The following is a 27326-nucleotide window of genomic DNA, read 5'->3' on the forward strand; positions in this document are numbered from 1 at the left end:
ATGGCACAGTATCTGTCTCATATATCGTTGGACACCTGAACCGCGCCGTAAGGGAAGGGATAAGGAGGGAGTGAAAGAAGAAAGGGGTCCCAAAACACATTTTCAGTGCATTGTTTTGCCTGTTGGTTGCATAGAATGAGTTATAGCGATGCTATTAGCATCGGTCGTACTGCGTATACTGCGGTTTTTATTATTTTAATTAGATCGCAAAAACAAATTCGTGGCGCTGACGGTGTCATCATACAGTGATATATGACATCACTTAGTGGGAGCTTGATGATTGGACAAAGAGTAAATATACTGCAAATTGTGTTAATAACTAGAGATACGTTTTGTCAAGTTTTTGTCTTTTATATTACATTAACAAAACCAACTTGTTTGCTCTAGATAAAAGCACTGTAAATAAAGTAAAACAAAATACACCACCAGAGGCTCTGGCTACTTTTTGCATCGAAGGACTTTGTGCCTCTAGGTAAGTATCCTACGATCAAGTACTCAACACTTATGGCTACTCTCTATGTATCCGAGAGCGGCTTTGCGGAATCGATCCGATCGAGCCATTGCACTCTATAAGCGTTAGTTTCGGTCCCAAGGAAGGATGCATTCGTTTCACATTTAGCAGGCAGTGCGCATCGTCAGTTTGTGGAAAATCACCGAGCGGTGGCGCCAGATGGCGCCACGTTCCCGTCAACAGCGCGCGCTCCTTGCTCGCCGTGGCCAACCAAGAGCGACGGGCAATGGCTGGCGGTAAGCAGTAGCGGTACGCGCTATGCTAAATGTGTCTGATATTTTCCGCAGGCTGTCACACCGTCGCAGTATCTTTCGCTCGAGTTCGGATCCATAAGTAAGGGAACGACACTGATCAGTGTTCCCTTCTGAACCGTCGACGTGACAGTGAAGCATCGCTGGGTCAGCTGGGCGTTCACGTGGTTGTTGTAACCATGCAAACGGCGCTGCCAGCCTTGGCATGAACGAGTTACAAAGAACAGGCAACCATGGAGTGCAAACTTCCGCCACGTGCTAAGATAGGCTGTTTTCGTCATAATAATAAATATTATATATTTCCCATCTCACTCTCCCAATGACGACACTCAGGGCGACCAATCAAAACAAAAGGGTAGAAACTTGGGCTTGTTGGTACATTTTCAAGGATAGAATTGGCAGCGCAAAAAAACACAGGGACACAGAAAGACAACACCACAAAGCGCTAACTTCCAACATAAGATTTATTTCGTGAAAGACGGGTGGTTTTTATACTGACTTATCATGCACTACTCTCAGACCACCGCTAGCACCGCATATCAGACAAATATAGGATCTCCTTTGGCAACAGAGCAACTGAAGGACTACTTACACAATCATCATCCAACAAAGAAATCCATTCCGCTTCAATTATCTCTCTAGTTAAGCGGTTTTTGTGCATTTTCAAGACCACACATTTTTTTAGGAGTGGTACGCGATGACACACACGGCAGCGGGCTGACAAACCTTTTCCATGCATATCACTTACATCACGCCCATGTTCCCGAAGCCTGTCATTCAGGCATCTGCCTGTTTGCCCTACATACTATTTGCCACAGGAAAGGGGTATCTGATACACAACATTTCCAATGCAGTCAACACATTTGTTTTTATGTTTCTTAGTACAGCCAACCGTCTTTTTGAATTTTGTCAAATTTTTTGTGCACAAATAACTTAACTTTTTAGGGGCTGAAAAAACCACCCTGGCTCCCGAACGCTGCGCTATTTTTTTAAGATTATGGGAAAGCCGATGAAAGTAAGGAATAACTGCTACTTTCTCTTTCTTAAGCGTAGCCTCTTGAGTGTCTTGCGTTTTTTTCCGGCAGAAGTTCTTTAAAACGCCTTCCGCTACTGAAACCAGAACATGGGAAGGGTAACCGGCGTTTTCCAACCGCTTGCACTGCTGTGAAAAACTTGCATGCATGAGGTGCGGACAGGACTTCACTAGAGAATTAACAAAAGAAAGGTGAACAATGGAACGTTTTACGAGTTTCGAGTGTGCTGAATGAAAAGGTAGTAAAGGTTTTTCACCTCGAGGTTTAAACAACCAGCAAGTCCGATCATGATGTAGTATAATGTTGATGCGTCAAGGAATTTGATTGCCCCTTTTTCAGGTAGTTCAAACGTTAGTTCTAGAGGACGGAAATGGTTACGGAACGAAGTGAGGACATTACGAACATCATCCTTGAAGGAACCGTCATTTCTGTTAAGTACAATAAGAAAATCATCCACATATCTAAAAATCTTGATGACATTGGTATCTTTTACTATATCCGCAAAAGACCTTTTAGCTGTTTTTAGCTCAGTTGGACAGGTTGGACACAAAGAATTCATCTGAAGTGTAATCCGAGACCTACTCAACTAGAGACCTGCACATTTGGCACTGCTCCAGGGCGCACCTTCTAGTTCATGCCTTTTGCCGCTAGGGAACGGCATCTACGGGCCTCTTGGCGCTACAATAGGTGAGTCGCGTTTCCGAAGTGGACGCAAAGAACCACGGGAAAATCGTCTGCCAGCTACTTACGGTTTCAAATTCCTCGCGCACACTGGCTTTTGAATAGCGATTGCCGTGCATGCATGCATTGTTTATTCACTCATTTATTTGTGCTGCGACACCGCTTATTGCAGAGCAGCTCCGTAAGATATGCGCGTGCAGCGTATGAACGCGTCCTGAGCGCAGAAATTGACAATAACGAAAGTTAGGTGTGTTTTGTCGTGGTTATGATATGCCCGAGTTGGCTGTCCGCTCTGCGTATGCACGGCAGTGAGTTGAACTAGTTTAACGCGTTGGTCGTTATATATTTGTTTTTTTTTTCGCCGCACTACGATATGCCAGCGAAGGGCTGAAACGTGTGCAGTTTAGCAGGGGATAGATGTATTTTCCTCACAGCATGTAAGAGCTGCAAGTGGGCTGGCAAGCTATCCACACATGCCATTGTGCGCACACCCCGCCTAAGCACATCGCACTGAATACGCATAGAAAGCCTCCTACCATTTACAATATATTGGTTGCATTTCGTGCGAAAAAACACGGCGAAGCATAGCAGAGTCGATGTCACGTTGGTCTTGCGATGATGCAATACAATAAGTGGTGTTTGCAGTGCAAATAAATTAGTGTAAGGAGCGATGGAGGCTTCATGACTGCTGTGAAGCCAGCGAGAAGGGGGAGAAATTTGGAACCGGAAGTAGCGGTAGCAGACGACGTTCCCATGATCCTCTGCGCTGAATCAGAAAACGCACCTCACCCATTAACAGATGACGTCAGTTATTTTACTTCAAGGATGCAATAGTTTTGTCATTTGTCTACATTGTGAGTATTAATCATTCATCCATTGCCTAGCAAAGATGCCAGAAAGTACCTTGGAAAGTCTCACGCCAGGCATGCGCGCAAACAAAATATTCACCGCTAGGATTTGAAGAAATGTCATATTTGCATTGTTAATTACTAGGTTTCAAAATAATAAGACGGGACATATGCACATGGAGGCAGTGAGAGAAGAAAAATCATTTGTCGAAAGCAGTCGATGATGATGATAATGACAGACGATAGATGGATGGATGGATACGGCTGAACCTTTTAAATCGGGCGGTGGCTCAAGCCACCTAGCCATGTCTTGTGAAATTTTACTCTTGTCTTGCTTTTAGCCAGCCCTGCCGCGGTGGCTCAGTGGTTAGGGCGCTCGACTACTGATCCGGAGTTCCCGGGTTCGAACCCGACCGCGGCGGCTGCGTTTTTATGGAGGAAAAACGCTAAGGCGCCCGTGTGCTGTGCGATGTCAGTGCACGTTAAAGATCCCCAGGTGGTCGAAATTATTCCGGAGCCCTCCACTACGGACCTATTTGTTCCTCTCTTCTTTCACTCCCTCCTTTATCCCTTCCCTTACGGCGCGGTTCAGGTGTCCAACGATTTATGAGACAGATACTGCGCCATTTCCTTTCCACCAAAAACCAAGTATTATTATTATTATTATTATTATTATTATTATTATTATTATTATTTAGCCACCAATCGTATAACCTTCGCTTGGTTACTTCTACCCTCATAGCAGATGAACAGGTCAACTGAGCGCCTTCAACGGCCGAAAAGTTAACGAAAATTGGCGCACGCAGTCCCATACATAGGTGCGCCAATTTTCGTTAACTTTTCGGCAGTCTTTTACGTGCACTGACATCGCACGGGCTAAGGCGCCCGTGTGCTGTGCGATGTCAGTGCACGTTAAAGATCCCCAGGTGGTCGAAATTATTCCGGAGCCCTCCACTACGGCACCTATTTCTTCCTTTCTTCTTTCACTCCCTCCCTTATCTCTTCCCATACGGCGCGGTTCAGGTGTCCAACGATATATGAGACAGATACTGCGCCATTTCCTATCCCCAAAACCAATTATTATTATTATTAGTCCTATACATAAAGCTACTACTACCAGTCCCATAGGACCCCGCCAAATGTGCAGGTGTCTAGTTCCGTAGGTCTTGGTGTAATCGGCATCCGTTCAAGCGGTGTTTTGCAGCCCACTCATTAATTTGTTTGCTTTTTATGAATCGATGGTTAAAATTACTTGCGTGAGCGCAATCAAGAATTAAGAACCGCGCCACGTCACCGCCTACGTGTAAAACTAATAATAATATTATTATTATTATTATTATTATTATTATTATTATTATTATTATTATTATTATTATTATTATTATTATTATTATTATTATTATTATTATTATTATTATTATTATTATTATTATTATTATACGATTCGTTTTTGCCCTTAGTAAAATGGCGGAGCACAAACATTACTTCAAGCATGGAGGAAGAAAACCTTCATTTCTCCATGACTTAAGGATCTCTCACTCGTCATGTGCGCGTTTGTTCTGCTGCGAAAGGCGCATGCTAGCCGCGGATAGCGTCTATGTTATTGTTGTCGCGGTGCGATAGTTTTCACAGTTTAGGGACCTTCTCTTAGGTGGCCTATGCACTGTAAAGCATGTGGGAACCTTGAACGTAACTATATCAGTTAAGGTAGTCTCTGCGTTGGTAAGAAATGGACAAGATGAACTCTAAATCGACGCCAACGTCGGAGCGGTGAGCATTGGTTTCGTTGAACACATCTCGTCACTGTATTCAAATGAGCGACATTAAAACCATTTAAAGGGGACAGATGGGCTACTTGGTGATCTTTAGATTCAATGCACATGGTAACTAGCGCTAAAGACAAGGACAAAAGAGAGACGGACACCACGAGCGCTAATCCGTTTCTCTTCTGTCCTTAATTGTCTTTAGCGCTAGTTACCATGTGCATTGAATCTTAAAACCATGATTGAAGAGGACTGATACGATCATCGATTTTCCCAAACCTGTCGCCGTTTTTGAAACGGCATGACTTAACAGCGCTTATAATCCGTACGGCTCGACTTGCGCGAATTATAAGCGATACAGCAAAAGTAAGGCTGTGGCTGAAGTTCTAGTCGTAACAGAAATCGCGCTCAGTTATTTCCACACAGAGCAGTGGCTGTCACTAACTCCCCTAGTAACAACGAACCTAACCTGACAAACCAAAACCGCACAGCAGCTAATATTTATAGTACGTTTTGTAATGCTATGCGCTAGTACGACTGGACGGAACTCTAGCAGCGGTTATACTGTTCCGTCTGGATGGAACTCTAGGCGTTCTGTATATATAAAAAAAGGACCTTTGTTGGAGTTATGTCCACAAGCTCACAACTAACCTAACATAACCAAACCTAACCGCTTCAGACGCAAAGGGTATGAAAACAAACCACGCATCATCGTACATGCTGTGATGGTATGTAGTTGTGCTAGCCTGATCAAAACCGGCTGGAACATTTGACACTAGGTGCTGGTCCCAAAATGAATGTGAGATCCGGTATGCATATCAGTAAATGCTACGTCTGTAAATGTCAGTAAATGCTACCATCTGGACAGAACGCCAGACATCCCGTAAAAGGAAAAGGGACTTCGATTGTGTGTAAATTTGGTTTCGAAATCTTGTTTATTAGCTGTCCGGTAACATCAACTTTGAAAGTGCTTGCGAAAAATGGTGCATCGCAGGAAGCAAGCCATCTTGAAAACAATTGAGAGGAGAGACAGCTGCAAGAAGAGAGCTGCGCAGGTTGTGGAGGAGTTGCTGGAGACTTCTCTTTCAGAGGAATGGCTGCTTGGAGTTGTAAGTACTATTGGCCCATGTGTTGCAGGTTTCACAAAATTCTGTAAGGTGCTGAGAATGCTTCAACGACATTGACCTTAATGTGCAAGCACATGCTTATTGTTTAGGTAAATGTAGACTGGCACAGTGTAATTAAAATGGTGCCAGACCCCTCTTGCAGTCTCTTTCCTGTGTCTTGTTCAGTGCTTCACTGTTCTCTGTTGCTTCTGTCACATTGAGATGGAGCTTAGTGTGTAGTTTAAAATGAAATGCCTTTTACAAGAGCTGCAAATTTTTATAAAAGAAAAAGATGTGGTGGAAAGCTATGTAATTGGCTGAGCATTGGGAGTGCTACTTATTGTGCACTTTACATGCACCTTTAGTTTGCAGCGTGGCATAAAATTAGGCAATAGTCTTACAGACAAAGAAATGTCCAGCTTTGATGATAGGTGGTTTACTGTTTTGAAACATTCAGTGGTAGGCCCTCTGTTTTTTACTACTAGTTATTGCGTTTCAGAAGACGCAGAAAAGTTGCACTCACGAGGGTTGCAGAATTATTTTATTCCTGATGTTCTTTGTTCTCACAAATATATGGAACATATCTGTTTGGATTTGTAGCCACTGGTTAGTAATGGGTCCACTTGGAAAGCGAGTATTGGTAGCAAAACAAATACTCTTGATACAATGCTTATTGATTGTTACAAAGCAACATTACATTTACTTAATTATTATTATGTTAGATAAAAGGATAACTGCTAAGCAAGAGAAGGCAAACTTTTTTTAGTCTACAAAAGTGTGGTGGGAGTCTGTGGGGGTGCAGCCTCATCAGGTGGCCTTCAGCCCTTGCCGTTTGGCGACTTCTATGGTGCTGCCCACGATCCATGGTTGGACACCCAGGTCGCAGCTAAGCAACACGGACTCCCACTGTTCGGAGTTTGATAGCTGCAGGCCCTCCAGCGGAATGTCCTGAGGGCACTTATGCAGAATATGTACAAGGGTGGCCTTGGTTTGACTACACAGCTTGTAGGAGGAGGTGTATTTGCCTTATATATCATGGAGTATCTGTAGGGGTTTGGGAAGGTAGTGGTTTGGAGTTGGTGCCAGGTGACCTGCTGGGGTTTTGTGAGAATTTCTTATGGGGGAGGGTAGATTTATCTATCATTGCAATAATGTGGAGTGGTCTCGGGGTAGGATACCATATGCTCTCTCGCCGACCGCAGGTAAGGGCAGCTCAAAGCCCAGTCGATGAAACTGTAGGCAAAATTGTGGGCTGCCTCATTATCATGGTTAGCTGAATGTTCCGGAACCAAGATATTTTGAACCTGCGGTTTTCGAGGGAGGTGTTACGGAGGAGTTTGATAGTGGTTTGGTAGATGCTTCCCATTGCAAAGTGTCTAACCGCAGTTTTAGAGTCGGTGAGGATTACTGTTGTTGAGGCGTGAGCGATGGCAAATGCTAAAAAGCGATGACCGCCTCTTTGGCCTCAGCCGGGCTGTCGAGTAGGATGGAAATGGCTAGGAGGGGTACGCCTCTGTGATTGACAGCAGCTAGAGTGTAAGCTTTATTGTTGGAATGTTCACTGACATACACGTGAACTGCCTCCTGCCTGTGGGCGAAGTTTGTGCGGGGCTTTGGATCGAGCCTAAAAGCAGGCTATGTGATGCAGAGTGCGTGTTCTTTGGAATTGGGTTTATGATGAGGTGTTTGAGAATTTCTCTAGGGAGGGAGCGGAGTGGGGCAGTTGAGAAGGACTAGCCAAATCCTAGTTAGTGTAGGATGTGTCGTCCTGTCAGGCTTAAAGTGAGCTGTTCATAGTGCGCAGTTCTTTGGCCTCTGCCGGCTCTATGATGCTAAACAATCCTCAAAAAGCTACAAAAATTCCAATGAGGAAAGTAATTTTATTTTATGCCTGAGCTAATATGTTTAAAGGCATGGTAAAATTAAGAGGTAGAGCCTTGTTTGCCAGTGGTGCTTGGAATGAATCCTGGTGGCTCCATAATTATTCTGCAGTTAAAGAAAAACTGATTGCCGGGGGACCTGAAACCAGTGCTGAGATGATCCCTGATCCTGATTAACAACTCTGAGGACTAGTCAGGCTATGATAGTCAAGGTGCAACCATGCTAGGAAGTCTTGCTGATTGAACAGCAAAAATACATTGCTTTGCCATAGCGAGAGCTGGTTGCCCTGATGCAGTACTTGGCCACTGCTTCTCATAAACCTTTTCAAAAAGTACTCCCTGCATACTGCCATATTGCTTGCTGGACTGTAGTGTCGACTTGGAGCGAGTGGAAGTGCAAACGCTCTGTATGTGTTTGCAACAGTCCCTTGAGAAAGCACATATTTCTGTCCTGCTACTTAAGCAGTGTGGATGTCTACATGTGCACATCAACCCTTGGACCCCGGCCAGTGTTGAGTGACTGACTAAGATTATAGCCGGACCTGAATGCTGTGCAGGGTGCTAGGAATTTCTCTTGACCTGGACAGGCCACTATTGTGACTGAACCTTGAAACATTTATGGACTTGGGCCAGACATGTATGCAGAGAGCAGATAACTGATGGTGCCTCATGGTGGTAGAATGGACTTCAAGGGAAGGAAAGCATAGCCAGGGGTGGCCGAGAGTCAGACAGGATATAACTGAGGTAGGGTGGCTCGTGCTGATACTGGACAAAGCTAGTTGGAGAGGTCTACTATGGCCCATGGTAATGATAATGATCGTGAAAATTCATTCCTTTTGACTAAGCAGTGCAGGGAAAGTGATAGTTGTTGCCATCTTGATGACTGCGTCTGTGGATGCTGTTTCATTTGCAGCAGATTGGAATAAAGCGTTGCGTGCTGGAAATGAAATTATTCATGCTTACTGGCAACTTCGCTACCACGAGGCTGAGAAATTTGTTCAAATGGCACAAAAAATGATACTGCCAGTGGCCTGAATTGCCTTATGTTCATTGTGTTAAATTTTTGAGTCTGCAGCCTTGCTTTTGTTCACCTTATGAGCTGTAGGCTTGCATTTATCACATGTCAAACTCTATCAAGTTCATAAGCCCGACCTTCAAATGCCGGCATATTTATATGAATCCAGCGAAAGCAAGTAGCATAGTAGTCAAAGCCATATGAGAAGAGTAGTTCACTGTGAAGGTGCGAGTGCATCAGAACGCACCAGTGAGGGCAAATTGACGCAAAGGAGTGCCTGCGCTGTATGTGTGCAAGCATCTAAAGCATGTAAAGGCAGGATGGAATTTGTTTATTGCCTGGCATGGACTGTTCACCGCTAACTGCAAATATGAAAAGCAGACATAGATAGCTCCTACAGGCAGTGATTGACATTTACACTAATAAGCTCACAGTGACAAGAATGGTGCGAATTGCCCTCATGTTTATTTGGGAGTATTTGACTGACTGACCTGTCATCTTGTGACTTGCTGTTGTGAAACTGACTGTATGATGTTTTTATTCGTTACACTTGTTTATGTTTTGCCTTCTCAAAATGCCTGCATGGATTGCTCTATTATGCACATATTAATGTCAATATTTTTCACTATAGTTTCTATGTATGAGCATGAATGAGAATGTGTTATTTATATGGCACTTGATGAGCGTGAATGAGGATGTGTAAAGGTTATGTTTCAAGTGATGCCATTAATTCTAAAAGATAATGTCACCATCTTTACTTCTATAGCACAGCTCCAACTTATTGTTCCAGTTAGACATGCTCTCAAAGGAAAACTGCAGTATAGAGTGCAAATGTTCATGTGGCTTTTTCTTTAGCTGCATGACCTTTCTCAGCAAGATTACCAGGATGCGGTGGAGGAAAGAGTAATACTTCTTCTTTGTGGATATCCCCTATGCAACAAGAAAATAGCTGAGGTGAGTTTTGGTACTTAGCTGTGCTAATATCATTGAAGCCTTTGTTGCATACTTTGAAAGATGTTTTGGTTTGGTTGTTTTTTGCTTGAATTGCTGCTGTTTTTAGTGAGTACCTGAAAAACCTTTCCTTCCTTGTTTCGTGTTTAGTTGCCGAAACAAAAGTATCACATTTGCGTTAAAACCAACAAGGTCTACGACATCACACATCGCAAGGTGAGAAAAAGTTGCCCATTGGTAGCTTTGTTTACTCAAGTAAGTGCTACTATACTTGGCAGCAGCTTCTTTTGGCAGTGAAACGAAAGCTGCAGGGGTGAGTGCCCACAACTGTATCATTCCGCCAAGTAGTTCGGCTGTGCGACAGTCCGCTTGGCCACCTGGCGTGTTGCTCTCCCTGCGGTAACTATTCTGTCGATAAAGCAGCTGGCATCATCTATTGAAGCTTCTTGTAACAAGGCGTGTTTAGCAGATTTTTTGTAATCAGGAAAAGTGTGCTTTCTTTGACTTTCGATGTTGAAAGTTGGCAGTTGCATTAGAAAGATGCCTTGAATAAGGGATACTGACAAGGTACTATGTTTTAAAGGAAAACCAAAAACTGCGAGCAGGACACTGCATAGGAAGACGGGGCATGTTTCAGCTCCGTAGCTGCCGCCCCACTGCCAGAAAAAGCTGTCATGGGGTATAGGAATGTATCGTGAATGACAATTTTTGTGATGGCCTGATTCCTAAAACTCTTGCAAGAGCTGATGTGGTGACTTGCATAATGAGCACACCTTTTCCACCAAAATTTATGAAGATTTTAGGGTGCATTCATTGTCTAAGGTAATAATATATCAACAAGAATTTATATTTCGACAAGCAAAATTGCTGGTGCATCCATTATGCTAGCAAATATAGTTATTTTGCAGTTTTCATGAAACTTAGGTGTAGTGCTCAACAAAGGTCCCTTTTTTACGTCTTAAGGTATGAAGTGTGTAGCTATAGTGCAGGAACAGCACTTGCACTTGGCCCAACTGGTTTATAATTAAGAAGCTTGGCAGGGCTAGAAAAAATGGGACAGGTGAGGAACCACTGTGCCTGTCCTGTCTTGTCTTTTTGTACTGCTAAGTTTCTTGACCGTAGTGCAAAAAGTTTAGATGCATATTAAAGCCTTAAAGGAACACTGGGAACTAGAATATCTAGTTTTTGCTCTTGGTTGAAAGTGGTTCCATGCTTCTCTTTGGCTATGTTGATATTTGTCCGGCTGTGAAAGTGTTGTTTATTGCTAAGAAAATTGGAGTTATGAATGGAGCACTTTTTTCTCTACCTCTTGATATGAGACTTGGTCAAGACCGAAAGGGACTCCATTGATCACCACTTCAAGGTGAATTGTGGTGTAACCTAGCCTCAGGGATCCCTTTGCCAAAAAGTGCCTTGATGCATTGGACTTCGCTTGTGAAATGGCCAGTAGTGGTGATAACCATCTTTTCTTTTTTGGCCTTTTCTAGCTTGTTGAAACTCTGTGCCATCAGTGGAAATAACCTCTTTGTCATTATAACGGTGTAATCATTAATAAAGCCCAACTTCAGTTTGTCCCCAGTGTCCCTTTGATCTTGATGGTATCAATTGCTGTATATTATGACAGCCGTGGATGTTATTGCCCTCCAGTTAGCTTTGGCAAAATGCTTAAGTATTGTTGACTCTGCTCTGCTCTAGCAATTCTGCAGCAATGCTTGCTATCGTGCATCAACATTTCTGAAGGCTCAGCTCTGGGATGGACCCCTCTGGCTTCGAGATGAGGCTGACAGCAACACGAAGTACAGGATTTACCGGGAAGAGGAGCAAAGCATGCAAGTGTAGTGGTCACTTTGCTAACCTTGTTCTAGAAAATTCAGTTCCTCTTCAGCCCTTGCGCCTAGTTTTTTTCACTGGGAAGGTGAAACCGCTGCAGCTGTGCTGAAGCGGTGGAAGCTTTGGGTGGTGTATACATTATAGTGCACAGGTGTTTATGGTATGGCCACCAGTGACAGCGATGTGTACATTATTACCAAAATACATTCAACATATGGTGGTTGTTTTGCTTAATTGATTGAATCAGGATGTCTGCTGCTAATTTTCAGACCATTGTGGCTACATAGCAGCTATGAGGGATAGTAAGAATGTCGAAAAAGTGTACTGTACTAAAGTGATTATTTGTACCTTATTTACTAGTGTATAGTTTGACCTGTTTTTTCAGGATCACACTCTGCAAATTTGGAAGGTTGACTAATGGGTGATTCATAGCCGGGATGAGGCGCAGGCCTGGTTACAAATTCAGACAATGGAGGCAGAATGACACTAATGCGGAAAGTAGCGAATTTTGGCCGTATTTGAGCTCTCACAAACTACAGCAGTTGTTAAACTTTTCACGTGCTCCTTCTTTCTAAGAGAGCCGTGCTAAACATTCTCAGACAGGACCAGTACGAAGATAAGCTCAGAGTCCCACTGTGCTCTCGCACTGTGTCATTTGCTGTAAAAACAAACTTCTGTCAATCGCTCGGCCATGTAACAAGTCATGCTTCCCAAATGTAGACAGTCATTCTTGGCAGTATATAAAGAAGCCACACATTTAAAGGCATTAAAAAAAAAAAGGATTGAGAGCACAAGATTTTGATGCTGCCAAAAAGTGTGTCAGAGACTGGGGCAAGCAGTGGGAGTTCCTTTCAGATAATGAGTTTCTCACGGCATCACCACAGCTCCAGTAAGTGGTGCACTGTGCCAGTTGCTTTAATTGCACATGTTTGTGGCTTGGAATTTTCGTTGAATGGCCAATAAGACATTCCAATTTTTTTTTCTTTTCAAGTTCTCGAAGTTAGAGGGTTGACCTACGTGACATATCAACCATTGTGCGAATAAGTACAGTAGAATGACTTTAAGAAGTGCATTTTATATTCTCATAGCAGTTGGCATTAAGGTGCACAGCTTTTCATGTTAAAGGAATATTGACACCGAAATTTTGCTTGTGTGCTTTCTTCTTTCAAATGAAGTGTTAGACATCAGGATGCGTGGATCACCGCTTGGTACAGTAAAACCTTGTTACAAGAGATGCGGTTACAAGAAACATTCGGTTATAAAGACATTTGAAACTGGTTTTGTTGCTTATCCTATGTGTGCCATGTTAACAATATTGCACACAAGAGACGCTATTACAAAAGACACTTGGTTCTGAAAGCAACATTTTTAGGTCCCTAGAATAAATTCTTCACTATTTAATAGAGACATAACCCAGATAGGCTTATTATTTATGCTTACACAACAAATTCTACTGCCAAGGATTTGGATTTAGTTGATGCGCTACTGGCTTTGGAGTCCACAGCTGTTTTGATATCAATCTCTGGGGGACAAACAGCATGATGCTGGTGATTTATCCCCACGTTGGCGAGAGCCAGAAATACAAGCATTTGTTGTTCAGCTGTGTGGCATCTCGTGATGAAAAACTGGCTTCTCCTAATACTGCATATTTGATGGTTGTGGAGTGCTGTCTGAAAGCATGAAATAAAATCAGGCATAACAAAGAAGAATTAACATTGAGCAGTCTATATGAAGTGAAATATATATAGGTTGGTAACTTGGTCTGTATGTGCTTTGTGAGGACTTTGTGAACCTGTCATTACAGGTGTCAGCTATGACTGAAATTATTAGGCTACTTGGGTACGATGATGCCTTGCAAACTGTAACTAAATGTGAAAGAATTCTCACCTTGAAGCATGCACTGAAGACCTCACCCACACTTGCTTTAGCTTGCATGTACTAGTGTCCAGTCATCTGTTGTTTTACCCTTTTTCAAATGCGAGTTTTGCAAGCGTTATGCTCCTTGCGTGTTTTTCAGTCTTTCTTTATGCATTGATACTTCGCTGTTGTGTAGCATGTGCCAAGGTCACATGCTTGCATTGTCAGATTTAATTCCTTGATCACTATATGTCTGGGATACTCAAACAGTTTCGCTTCAAGAAACCTCAACAGCTTTCAGTATGTGCTAAGGAACCGGTGGACCATGCACGGATCTCACAGAGCTGGAATGGGACGTCACATGATGTCTGGTCCGTCTTGTAAATCCACCTTAAAGGGATAACTCAGAACAATTATTGCTCCAATTAAAATTGATTCTCTGGCTCTTTATGACAGTGGTGACATTTGTCCAGCAGCAAAAGATGCATGTATGCTGAGAAAACTGGATTTAAAAATCTTCCTGCCAGTTGGCTTGAACTTGTGACATCCTTTACTGAAAAGTATGGATTTCCACTGTTTTGAAGCGAATGGCAATGTAGCATAGCCTCTGGATCTGCACCCAGAAATCAGTGTCGATGCACGTGTTTGCGAAATTGGCGGTGATGGTAACACCTGCATTTCGTTTTCTGGGCTTTCCTAGCTAATAAAATCTGTTTTCGGTGGAATTAGAATGCGGTACCCTATCGATTAGGTCAGCTTGTATTTGTCCTCATTGTCTCTATGAAAGGGTGTGGGTGCTTGTGGAACCCAGTTTGAGAACCAGCTGCCACAGTGGCTCAGTAATTATGGTCCTCGGCTGCTGACTCGAAAGACACGGGCCCGATTTCAGCCGTGGTGGTCACATTTCGATGGAGTCCCATGTACTGTGTGACATCAGTGCACGCTAAAAAACCCCAGATGGTCGTAATTATCCGGAGCCCTCCACCGCGGCATCCCTCATAGCCTGAGTTGCTTTGGGACATTGAGCCTCACAAAACTGAACCAAGCCCAGCTTGAGAACCCCTGTTGTACACTATCAGCAAGAGCGAGTATGAGGTGCATCTGCAGACTGGCATGTTTTACTGTTACTGTCATGCATTTATCAATGAGCTAGACCCTAAACGTGCACTCTCATGTTTTGTTTATTTTGTGTTATGAGGAGAGCTTTTCATTTTCTGATTTCATATGTTTATATTGTTTTTTAGCAGGAATTTCGGAGGAGTGAAAATTGAGCTTCATTTTTTTTTGATAAATTGGGTGAGAATCAGAATTTTCTTTAATCTGTTCCGTGATTCCGATTAGAATTCTTTTCAGGTTTACAAAATTACGTGAAATTCTTTCATTCCTTAAAGAAGCTACTAAAGCTAGGATGTGTAAAAAAAATGTTTGCAAACTTGGATATTGCAGTTTTTGCCTTTTTCGAAAACTTTTTTCTGCTTCGTCTGCATTTGTTTCCCTTGTTTTCCCAGTCTAAGCCTGCTGGGCTTCTCTATGCACTGTACCTGGCAAAACAATTTTTGGGCATCATAGTTGCCAATTGGCAAGCGCACAATACAGCGTAGGAAATTGAGAGACGGCGTTTGCTGCAATGATGCCAAACTCGTGTCTTGTGAGCTGGTTTCCAGCAGGCACTGTTCTAGCACATCTCAAAGTGGGTATACTTGCCTCGAATGAGTGGACTGTAAGAGGGTCGAAACAGGGCAGCAAGAATCGAAGCACCAGAACTGCTGAAGGCTTTTTCAAATGATCTTGCGGTTGCCGCCGCTAGTTTCTGCATGGTTGTTCAATTCCTGCTTGTTCCCTAGTGTGAAGAAGGATGGCCGTGGCGATGAAGTGGACCTTGGTCACAGGCGTGTGACCCAGCAAGATGCCGACGGGCCTCCAGATAGCACGCCTGGAAGGATACTGAAACCTACCAAATACATCTTGCCTTACGTGACACCGGATGCCTTGAAGAAATTGGCGGAGGGCATTGACAGTATGACTCTGGATAGTGCAGCTGAGTCAAGGTGTATATTGACAGTATGTACATGTATTTCAGAGCCAGGTTGTGCAGTATTCACCATACTTCTGTTGTAGATTGTGAGGGTTGCATGAAAAGTGTTGTGCAGGGATGTCTTTGTGTGTGAGCCTTTTTGTTTTTGTTTCTCAGAACAGTGGCCTCTTATTTATGACATTGACCTTGTTTTATTCTTTTGTGCAGCTTTGTGTATAAACAGCAGCTGCAGTAGCAAACATAAGAGAGGCTAATGTTAGCATTCAGAGCCACGCCTTGAGGAAGGACACACGATACTGACATTCCTGTATGGAATTATAGTTCGAGACTTTAAATTGTTAGCCTGTATGTCTTAATCTCTTGGCTGTGACATAACAGACCTTTGGGTGTTCCGCACTGTAGAACATGCTGGAAAATAAAGTTTTATTAAGCATTCTGGGTGCTGATCGTTAGTTTATGTGGGTGGGTTGCATCTGCAGACCGGCGCTGCATGATGGATAACCAGTGTTCATGTCATGTGGGAGAATGCTATCATTTGAATTTATTTGTTTTCTTAATAATAATTAAATTGAGTGCACAAGTGTGAAAAATTTAAGCTTGAAAGCCACATTATAGATTGGAACACCTTACATCTACCTTCAAAATTTTTGCAGATGTAATGTCGCATCTCTGTAGCTAATTGTTTTCCTGTATATGTCTCAAGTGCTGTTAAGATAGAGAAGCACATTCAGTGTCATTTGCTAAATAGTTTGGTGAGAACCCTTTTAATTGCTTTTATCAATAGGATTGGCACACTTCTTCAAAGTCTGGTGTCAGGTGGTCACCAGACTACTGAGAAGTCAGTGGAAAATGGTTTGTGTGTGGTACTTTCTGTTTCAGGGAGATTGAGGAATCAGACCCTGATGATTTGGACATGAGTAAGTCCACTTCCTGCTATGTTTTTATATCTCCCAAATATGAAGCAACATGACTGGCACATTAAGGTTTTAGTGTCCTAATAAAGTAATGCTACTTTGTGAGTCAATCAGTGGTTTTTACACAAAGATATGCCGAACCTTAGGGTCCTTGATTATCTTTTAGGTCCTTAGAGCTCTTGCATTTCAGGGAAGCCTGGTATTTTATTCCTTGGCTTCACTATGGAACCAGATGCAACCAACTGTTTACTCAAGTGCAGCATAGGAATTGTGTATTTTAGGAACACTTCTTGCACACTTACGAGCAGGCGTTTTAAGGTCAAGTGCTCCAACATAGACGCACAAAGTGAATTGACACAAATTTCTTGAATTGTTGTTTTGTGTATGCCCATAAACCAGTTTCAAATCTTTATTATGTTTGGCTACATCATCCAACACATTGCCAAAGTACATTGTAGTCTGTGCATTGTTCACCTTGGCCGAATATCTTCACTAGTGCTTAAGTAGTCCCCGTATTGAGAACCACGCTGATTTTGTGAGAAACCGGCCTCATATTTTTGCAGGCGATGCACAAGAGCACCTGCAGCCTCATGAAAGCACAAGGCAGACTGCTGCAGCTTCAAGTCAGCCTAAGCATGATGCAGGAGCAGGTAGCATTCCGAGCCAAAACCAGAAGGCGTGGCAAAGTGCATTGGCAAGTGAGCAGCAGAGCAGAGCAGCAAAGGCTTCCCCGACCAGCAGTGAAGCACCTGGGCTCCCCATAGAAAGGGTTGGGCATGCCCTGAAGCAGTGGATCACTGCCAGGACAGTCGCGTTTCTTGTCGGAGAGGGTGCTGCCAGGAGGTTTGTGCTCAACAATCAAACACAGGAGGAAGCTGTCAAGGCTGAACGCTATCGGATGCTGTACTCAAAGCTTTGCAAACGACTTGACGAAGAGGAGAGGGCCGAAATGAAACTTGCTGCATCCTGTCTGGACTCGGACGACGATGAAGACGTGCAGGTGCCAACAAGACCAATGGCTCCAATGCCAACAATGAACCAGCTTAAACAAGATTCGCGGCTGAGCAAGCTGCAAGTTCATGAAAAGAACCAGGACCAGTTTGAGAAACAAAATGAAAATGTCAAAGCAAAGCAAGCTGCTGTTGCAGCATTGAGGAAAACAAGCAAGGCTTTGAAGGAAAAGCATATGGAGGTGTGTGGAGGACTGTTTTTTTTTTTTTTGTTTAGAGTTGTGTTTAACCTTTTAACTCGTGACGTCGATAGGGCCTTATTACAGTATTACAGATCGGTGTAGGTCTAAGCACTCCCTGTTGGATGCATAGTCAAGTGTTCGTGGTTAGCTCTAACGGCCGTGTGCGACTGAACTTAACTGCAACAATGTTTTCAGGTTGCTGACTGTGCACATACGTGTGAACGACAGCCTGTTCTTCCCCTTGTTGACAGCCACGCACAAAACGTTCACCGACGCAGGATTGTGTTGAACTGGCTAAGGAAAGTGTGAGTACTCCATGCGTACTCTGTGTTGAATTCATGTGTGCTGCAGATATGTTCTGTGGATTGCCTTAGTAGCAGTGTTTCATAATTATGTAAAGATAGGGCTTAACAGCTCCACATCTTTCTTTACCAAAACCCACATTAACACCAGCTGTGTTAGCAACAAAAACGTCTTAGTCTTTGTGGTGAAACTGCAGTCTGTTGGCGTGCTGCGCATAAAGGATTGGACACTGAGTCAGCTGTGCGGGCACACGAAGAGCTTTAAGGACGTGAGAGTCGAGAGACGGGAATGGGGAAAAAAACAAAACGCAAAGTTACAGTCACGCACCCAGTACAGTGTCACTCAAAAGGCCTGTCGCCCCCAGAACACGCGTCACAGTTTGATGGTGATCCGGCATTGATCCTATGGTGTCTGATGACCTAGCAGCGGTGCGGCGGCTTCCTGATGGTCCTTCTGTCAGACAGCAACGAGGTCGCTCCGGCCTGGCTGGCTCTCGGCACGGTACAGCTGGCTCCTGGGGCTGCGACCATGGCCCAGGTTATAACATGGGGGGCATAGCCACGGTTCGTGTGTGTTATGTAGCGGAATGTGCCCAAGTGATTCCTGTAATAGCGCTGCATGTACTTGTGAAGTAATAACATGAAAGCTTAGCACTTTATTTTCATTTTACTGATGGCCAGTAATGCCATGTCGTGCAACAAAAGTAAAAACAGCGCTAATTTTTACACACACACACACACACACACACATAAAGACCAGACAGGACGGGCGCTTCTGGTATTTCTGTGTGTTTGTGTAAAAATTAGTGCTGTTTTTACTTTTGTTACACGATGTTACACCAACTAGCCCAGCAAGAGGTACCAGTAATGCCATATTAGGACAATGTGCAGCGTGGGGAAGCCAGCCTAACGAATTATGAAAAGGGTCCTTTGCGAGTTTTAATGTTATTAAGAAAAAACACCCCCTATGCTCTTTGGTTTCGGTGACTGTTGGCTTCCATCTGGCATAGAGAAGACAGTTTGAATTGCTTATTGTACATGGCAGGGCACACATGTTAAGAGCTTTGGTTTCACCAGAAAAATAATTAGTGCTTAGGTGTATTATAGTTTACATAAAATGTTTCCATATCTATTTATATAGGAAATAAATGTTTAAAAATGTCTATTTTTGTGTTGAGATGTATGTGAAGAACATGTCTTGATGCTGGTGGAAATAAATCATACAAGAGTACAGTAGCTATGAAACGTATACAACTGTGCTTGTTTTGAGCTGTGAATTTCTGCTTTTAAGGAAGCGTGTGGAACGTGTACAGTGGTTGCTTTCAAAGACTATGGCCACTGTGGCTATTACTTTGAAGACAAGACTCTAAGCCATAGTGAATGTGTTTGAGCGGTAGAGGGGTTTAGTTGCCACTGTGTTGTACTTCTGTTGTCAGAGCAGTTACTGTACAAGGAAAGCCATTTCACTGACATCTGTGCCTTGTGGGCGTCTGTTTGGCTGCGAATTGAATTCACCGCCTCCTGAAGCTTAGCACACATATAGCTGCTAGATTGTTCACCACCTGAACAAATCACGCCATGCAGAAGCAACCAGCTACAGATTCAGACCTAGCACCATGGAGGCTTGTGGCTAACAATGAAAAGGCCTCCACTGAATGTGCTGACAGCAACTTGTGGGTAGTTTGAACTCGTGCATTGAAATGGCAGTCGCTGCTGTGAACTAAGCTGCACTCGGTGACAACTGAGGAGAAATGCAAGCTAGAATTCAGGCAACTTGAGAAGTGGCATAGGCAGAAAAACAAAACAAAAAAAAACAGTTTTTTTTTTCTACAAGTCGCCGTATTCAAGGTTGGGTGAGAAACATTATCTGAAGCTTGCTTCATTTAGCTCTTCACAGCAGTATTTGCAGGTTTGCAGTATATTTGGCACACAAAATGACTGGCGCATGCAAGTTTTCGTGGCTGACAAACAGGTGCCTTGTTATGCTTGTGTTATCTGATCACAGTTATGGTTTATGAGGGTTTAACGTCCCAAAGCGACTCGGGCTATGAGGGACGCCGTAGTGAAGGGCGCTGGAAATTTCGACCACCTGGGGTTCTTTAACATGCTCTGACATCGCACAATACACGGGCCTCTAGAATTTCGTCTCCATCGAAGTTCAATCATTGCAGCTGGGATCGAACCCGCGTCTTTCAGGTCAGCAGCTGAGCGCTATAACCACTGAGCCACCGCGGCGGCTTGGTCACTATTACAATCTCGTAATATTGATAAGTGTGCTACCACTTTTGAATAATTGCACTTTGGACGTGGTGACAGCTATCCCTATATTCAAATTCTGAGCATAAGATCTGAGGTGTTAATATGCACCCGGCATACATTTGAAAGGAGGTGCATAAGATTGCAAATATGGTTAAGTAAAAGCAGTTTCTTTTTCAGACTTCCAGATCTCTTGGACATGTTATACATGGACCTCTCGGAAGTATCTTGTTATCTGACGGAATTGGTTCTAACATTCAGGTATGCAACATTACTCACAACTCTAATACCCCTGTAATGCCTTTGGTGCTGTTGGGCTTGCATAATTAGGTAAATAAAAATTGGAGCAAACGGTTCTTATGAGATTTTAAACGCCAGATAGATGTTATTGCAATTTTTTCTTGTAGATGCACGATGATGCAAAAGTCTGTACATGTGTAAGGAATCTTCACGCAGACTTAGCTATCTACTTTCAAGTTAGCATATAGTGGCATTGTGTATCCACAAAAAAATACCAAATTTTTACTTAAGGGAGACATTATGGGTTTGTTTTTGGCACTGCCTTTGACTGTGTGGTTTTTTTTTCTTCAGGCTTTCTGCTGAAAACATCACCTTCAGGCTGGAGACATGGACACACATAGCAGCAGCTGTATTGATCATGTGAGTTTCATGTTGTGTGATCCACTGCCATGGCTCAGTGGCTGTGATGTTCAGGAGTTGAGCATGAAGCCATGTGTTCGGTCTTAGCTGTAATGGTCACATTTCAGCACAAGCGAAATGCAAGGCTGCCTGTGAAAAGAAGTTGAGGCGATTGTAATTAACCTGGAGCCTTTCACTGCTCCACTGTGGTGTGCCTTAGAGCCAACAGTAGCACTTTGGCATGTTGAAACTCTTTTGTTTGTTAATTCTATCATATTGCATTATCACTGCGACCTCGTGGTAATTGTTTCATGTGTACAAAATGCGTTGCATGGCCCAGTTGTGTGCTGCTGTTTAGTTCTGCTTCTGTAAGGTTGTGTTAGCTGTCGAAGATTAAGTGCATCTGATGAGCAACAGTTGTGATGATTTCTGTTTTGTTGCTTTTTGAGGAATCTGTATTGAGCTTTTTTGCATATTTGTAATAGTAATACTGTTACACCAGGAAGGTTAAACTGTGTGGATAAATTTGACAGAGTGAATATATCTGTTTGATTCTCTCCTCGCCTCTTTTGTTCCACTTGAGTTTTGCTAAAGTGGGCACTGACGGCAATTGTATTATGGCATTTTTGATGGAAGCCATGCATGTTGAGAGAAATCTTTGGTGTGCAGTTGCATTCCTTTCGGACACTGTATCTGCTTTGCTTATTTCCACTGTGGAACTTGTCACCTCTGCACAACTTCACTAGTGTTTCATGCCAGAAAGTCTTGTTTGGTGAAGGTGACTTTACAGTTGCTTATTTTTTTTTGAATGATAGAAATCCAAATTTAGCACTCGGTTTGCATTTCGATCATCATTCTTGTGATGTGTATAGGTCAAGGACTATAGACACGAAATTTTTGCTTGCATGATTTTTTCTTTCAAATGTAGTAAAACCTCGTTGATACGTTTTTTTAAGTGCGGGAAAAACGGATTATCCTGGAAAACGTATGTTCCAAACCACCTGATTTTGAGAAATGTAAGTAACTGTTGAATGAGGCAAAAATACATTTATTGACAATTTCACTTGATAAAAATGTCGATTGGCATTTTTTTGACACAAGAGCTGAACAGATCCTATTCCAGTGCTCGCTGAATTCAGTCCGCGTTCGCGCTGTCTGTAACGCATCTGGTCCGTCGACAGCAGTGACGAAAGTAGCTAAAATCTCTTCCTTGTCATTTTCGGATGCTTCGCTCATTTGCTCCGAAGTAATGTGGGAAAGCCACCGCGGCGGCTGATCGTCGCATCGCCGTAGTTAGTAGAATCTTCACTTCCTTTCCTTTATGCTCCGCGAAGAAATCTCAGCGTTTCTCCTCGTCATATCGCGTCCCCACAGAAACGGCCGTCGCGACTGCTAGCGCGCCGTTTTTATTTTTTAAATTGCTCTTGGTGGTGGTGGTTGTGGTGGTGCTTCGCCTCGTCGCATCGAGGCATTGCAGAGAAGCCACCACGGCGGGTGACTGCCGCAAAAACATGTTGCGTGACCTCTCGTTCGACCTACTTGTATGTTTGCACATGTGCGGCTGGTCAATAAACGTATTATACGACCGCAATTTGCCGGAATTTTAAACGTAGTAGCCGGGGAATTGTGTTTTCCCGGAACGTATTAACTGGCGGAAAAAATATAGTGTAGCTCTATAAAACATTTTTAATGTCCGCGATTTTGAGCGTACGAACCGGGAAATCGTATGAACCGGGAACGCATCAACGACGTTTTACTGTTACATGGATCTTTGTGTAATATTCGCCTCCGACTGCTAAATAATATATAATCGAATTTCTTCTGGAGGCTGTTTCGGTTTCATCAACCGAACGATGCCTGTGGCATTTAGTTGACCTTTAGGTGACGTGAGGCATGAAAGAAAAAGGTAATAACTGCTGATACATCGCTTGTTGTCATTTCGGCTCTTGGAGCAGGCTGGTTCGAGTGTTGTAGTGAATTAAAACTATGTATCAGCATTTATATTGCAGGTTTTTATGTGTTTCACATTGCCTAGAGGTCAGCTACACATCACAGCCTTCTTTCATCTGATAAAACCGAAACAGCACGAAAGAAGAAATTAAATTATAAATTATTTAGTGATCGTAGGCGAATGCCCCGCCGTGACCCATGCATTCTGATATCTTGCGCATCATTTGAAAGAAGAAAACAAGCACCGAAAATTAAGGGTCTACGGTCCTTTAATTTACAAAATTTGTCTTTTCTGGATCTCCTTCTGAAGAAGCTTGACAGTAATGAGACTAAGGTTAAAGGGGCACTGTGGACAGCGCCATGCAATTATTCTGGCTATGTAGATGTTTGTTCAGCAGCAAAAGGCATATTTATCCCTGAGAAAATTGGGATTTCAAAATCTTCTTGCGGTTGATTCAAACTTGTGATATCTTTACGAAAAGGACCGGTTACTGTCGTTTTGAAGTGAAATCGCGGTATGGTGTAGCCTTTCATATCCGCACCCAAAATTCGGTGTCTATGCTCACATTTTGCTTCCGAAATCGGGTGGTGATGGCAACACCTGTATTTTTCTTTTTTGCCTTTTCTAGCTTATAAGCTGCCGCAGTGGCTCAGTGGTTATGGCGCTTGGCTGCTGACACGAAAGACAAGGGTTCGATCCCAGCCGTAGCGGTTGAATTTCGATGGAGGCAAAAATCTAGATGCCTGTGTACTGTGCGATGTTAGTGCACGTTAAAAAACCCCAGGTGGTTGAAACTTCCAGAGCCCTTCACTACGGCGTCTCTCATAGCCTGAGTTGCTTTGTGACGTTAAACCCCCATAAACCATAAACCAAATCTTTGCTAGCTTATAGGAGCTTCATTTTCGGCAAGAGTGGTCTCTTTGTGTTTAGATCATAGTATGCTACCGATGCAGGCCAACTGCAGTTTGCCCTCAGTGCCCCCTGTAAATATACTGAATTCAGAGGCAATTCTTGTACTGTGCAGAGGTAGCTGTAGTGTGTTTAAATAAAAATTAATAAATCAGCTCATGGGAGAAAGTTTGTTCTCTCGGACACTGCCAGTTAATTAAATCTTGCACCACATGGTACGAAATTTTGTCTGTGGCTTAGAAAAGAAAAAAAGAATCGATGAACTGTGCTCACCGACAAAGCCACAATTTTAACTCAGGTTCTCTAGTTTTTCTGCAAGACAGTAGAGCCTTTTACCCTTGGAACAAGGTTTAGAAAAGCCAAATTAGCATCATTCTGCTTCCGCACTAAACATAGATGCAGTATACCACAGCGGTCGCCTAATGGTTTGAGCACCTGCCTCGCATGTGGGAGGTTCTGACTTCGATCCCCAGTACCGCAGGGTGCCCATCGGTGGTACAGTGGTACAAGCTTTCCTCTGGCCTGGTGCTCTGCTTATTTGTGGTGAAATGCTTGGGAAATCGGTCTTTGACCCCAGCTTGTGTAATGAAGGCCACCTTGTGCCATGGCGCTCTTTGGCCAAAGCTGCCTTTGCGCTATAGGTGTGCAAATAGTACTTTTTCCAAACTGAATTGAATACGAATAGCGTAGCTAAAAAACTAATCAAATATTAGGACTAAAATTTGCTACGTGTTTGAATATTGATACGAAACAAGCAATCATGCGAAACATTGATGCAATAGTTCTGGCACTGCTGTTTACTGCTATAAGTTTAAAAATTATGAAGTTACAGCTACAGCTGCTAAAAGACTCTCAACACTAATCTTCATTAATGGGTCACAACATGAATTCACTACATTAACTTGATCTCCCATTGATGAAAACCACAAATTAAAAAAAAAAAAGACATCTCCTATGGTCCTTGGTTTCAGTGACTGTTGGCTTCCGTCATGTATGCCATAACGAGCACCTCTTTCTATTCCCTTGTCTGCTGAATAGTTTAACGAGGGCCTCGAATCTGGCAGCCTTGATACCATAGGTGGCATAAGAGGGTTCTCGCACAGCTTCTGCCCTCACCGTTTGATCACATTCCTGCTTGGCACTCGAGGTAATACAGGACGTACTACGTCCGCTGCTATGAACGAGGGTAGCATTGGTGAACACACTCAAGGTTCGGTTACACCATACATAAACACCCCTGAAAGCAGGAGATTGGACAGCCGTCACTGTAGCCGTAGCTTAGTTAGTTAGCAAAGCACTGTTTGTGAAATCAGAGGTCGTGGGTTTGGATCCCACCGGCAGCATGTGGTTGTTTTTTGTTCTGCTTTTATTAATCTCCCATTGATGAAAAACACAAATTGAAAAACAAAAGATCCCCTGTGCTCCTTGGTTTTGGTGACTGTTGCTTCTGTCATGTGTGCCCTAGCCCCTTGATAATATGAAAGTACCGCCAACCATTGAACTTTGCCGCCGCCGTGCGACCTCCTCGCCTTCTCCTCGCCCCTTGCTCGCCCCTTCCCTGAGGGTCAGCTCTCCGCCCGATTTCCTGAGCGACAATTGGTCTCCCTGCCGTTGCCCTTGGAAACGCGCAAGTCCGGCGTATTGCTTGTGTTTTAATTTTTCCTCCGCTCTATTTTTCTCCTACGCTCGGCGAGCGAATATTACAGCGCCGTGCTTTTATCGCAACGTGCAAGCGCTATGGTGTGCTGTTGCGCGTACAACAGCAGCAAGCGGCCTGATGATGGTTATGCGGTATTAATGATACCATATATATTCTCGTTGGGGGATTTTCACGTTGTTGAGGTCGGTGCTTTGTGGTGTCTCCCCTCGTGTCCGTGTTCGTCTTTGCGCTGTGAATGTAAGCATGGAATACCAACTCGCCCGGCAACTCATTTTAAGGATTAACCACGACGTCATAAAAAAATGGTTGACACCGTTGGTTGGAAGGCATCATTCGAGGGTTGTTTGCTGCTTCGTTTTTAGGTTATTTTGCATGCGAGGCCAGAACGGAACGAATCTCCAAAGCATTTGAGCATTGCATCTTCTCTGGAAATAGCGACTGGGCTCAAAACGTGCTAGTTCTTGCACCTGTAGCATCGTCTTTATAACAACAAATAGGCAATTTTTAACAGACAGTCTTTTAGCCGAAGATCCCATTGTCCATTAACTTTCGCTTGCATGAAACTGCTGCATAGATGTACAAAATGATGTTGATTTGGGCTATGACATACACCACTGTTGTATTTCCTTGAGCATGTTTTTCTCAACTGTCATCAATACTGCATAGCACATTTATCTACACTAGCGTGGATGCTGAATATTATGTGATACTGCCGTCTGTTACGTGTATCTTGTCAATCAAGGTTCTTTTGCGTGCGCGATAATAAATCACCCTGCTGATCATGCTCTCATTTTCTTTAATGATACATTTTAGGTGATGCCTAATCAAAATACCAGCTTTAGATCACCTACTACATACTGGAACGAAATTTGAGTGTCAAGTATAATATTACATTACCGAGAGGCGTTCATCTTGCCTGGAGATAACAATGCGTTCTCTCATAGGTATACCGAGTATATTCTTACGCTTCCTTGGCACTAGTGCCTAATAATGTTCGATGAATGGTTGTCCGCGCTCCTTGATCACATTGAAAGTGCGCAATTAAATGCAAAAGCAAAGAAAAACATTTCGAAGCATTTCGTGTTAAGCCTAGTTAGAATGTTAGCTCTGTTTTTGTGAGGTTTTTCTTTAAGTTTGGCCAGCTAGCATAACGCGTTTACGCTTGCCCTTAGTTTTCCATCTATAGCGCAAATTTAGGATTTAACAGCAGTTAAATATTCAGCACTAATTAATTCGGGCCGATAACTAGCACACCTCATTTGCACTGAACCTAAGCTTTCGAAAGGTATATGACTCGATACTACAATGCAAAGGGTGGTTTTGATTGCATATAGCTCAATAACGCTAATTAATAGGTATCGTAAACTAATTCAGAGCATTTGCATTCATTCTAAGCTTTTCAACGGTATATGACTTTAGCAAGGTGGAAAGTTGGGCTGGTTGGTGCATGATTTTGCGACAGGAACAGCGCAGCACGAGACAAAGCGTCGTGTCTCTCCTGTTCCTTCTTTGTCTCGTGCTGTGCTATACGGTATGTGGCTTCATCGTCTAGCTCATTGTTTGGTTTTGTAGCAAATTAAATAATTAACGCAGATTAATGTGGATCGCTGACTAGCACGGTGCCATTACAGTTGGCCTAAGTTTTCCAACTGTATATGACTCGATGCTGCAGCGCAAATTTGGGTTTTAATTGCAATTTACTAAATATCAGTTAATTTGGCTTCCAGTAATTAGTCATAAT

The 27326-nt window shown here is 43.2% G+C and overlaps 2 protein-coding genes across 7 annotated transcripts in view; one reads left to right on the plus strand and one right to left on the minus strand.

The window, feature by feature from the left end:
- Positions 1-4837: 4837 nt before the first annotated feature.
- LOC144120434 (putative RNA polymerase II subunit B1 CTD phosphatase Rpap2) overlaps positions 4838-27326 on the plus strand; it is a 32506-nt gene continuing 10017 nt past the window's right edge. For 2 of the 6 annotated variants that reach the window (XM_077652816.1, XM_077652818.1), the window contains exons 1-11: positions 4839-5095; positions 6083-6197; positions 9945-10043; positions 10191-10256; positions 11736-11875; positions 15572-15775; positions 16642-16679; positions 17240-17868; positions 18064-18173; positions 20607-20687; positions 21018-21086. In XM_077652816.1, coding sequence (XP_077508942.1) covers positions 5055-5095; positions 6083-6197; positions 9945-10043; positions 10191-10256; positions 11736-11875; positions 15572-15775; positions 16642-16679; positions 17240-17868; positions 18064-18173; positions 20607-20687; positions 21018-21086 — 1592 coding nt within the window. In that variant the 5' untranslated portion in view covers positions 4839-5054. Of the gene's footprint in view, positions 5096-6082; positions 6198-9944; positions 10044-10190; positions 10257-11735; positions 11876-15571; positions 15776-16641; positions 16680-17239; positions 17869-18063; positions 18174-20606; positions 20688-21017; positions 21087-27326 lie in introns of those variants that run through there. The other 4 variants (XM_077652820.1, XM_077652817.1, XM_077652819.1 and 1 more) reach the window with 4 other exon arrangements.
- Positions 18266-27326, minus strand: part of LOC144120435 (uncharacterized protein C16orf52 homolog B) — a 32751-nt gene continuing 23690 nt past the window's right edge. Inside the window, exon 4 of the mRNA XM_077652823.1 lies at positions 18266-18691. The gene's annotated coding sequence lies outside the window, so the exon portion shown is untranslated. The remainder of the gene's footprint in view (positions 18692-27326) is intronic.

The sequence above is a fragment of the Amblyomma americanum genome, chromosome 2 (genome assembly GCF_052857255.1).
Source record: "Amblyomma americanum isolate KBUSLIRL-KWMA chromosome 2, ASM5285725v1, whole genome shotgun sequence".
Lineage (NCBI taxonomy): Eukaryota > Metazoa > Arthropoda > Arachnida > Ixodida > Ixodidae > Amblyomma > Amblyomma americanum.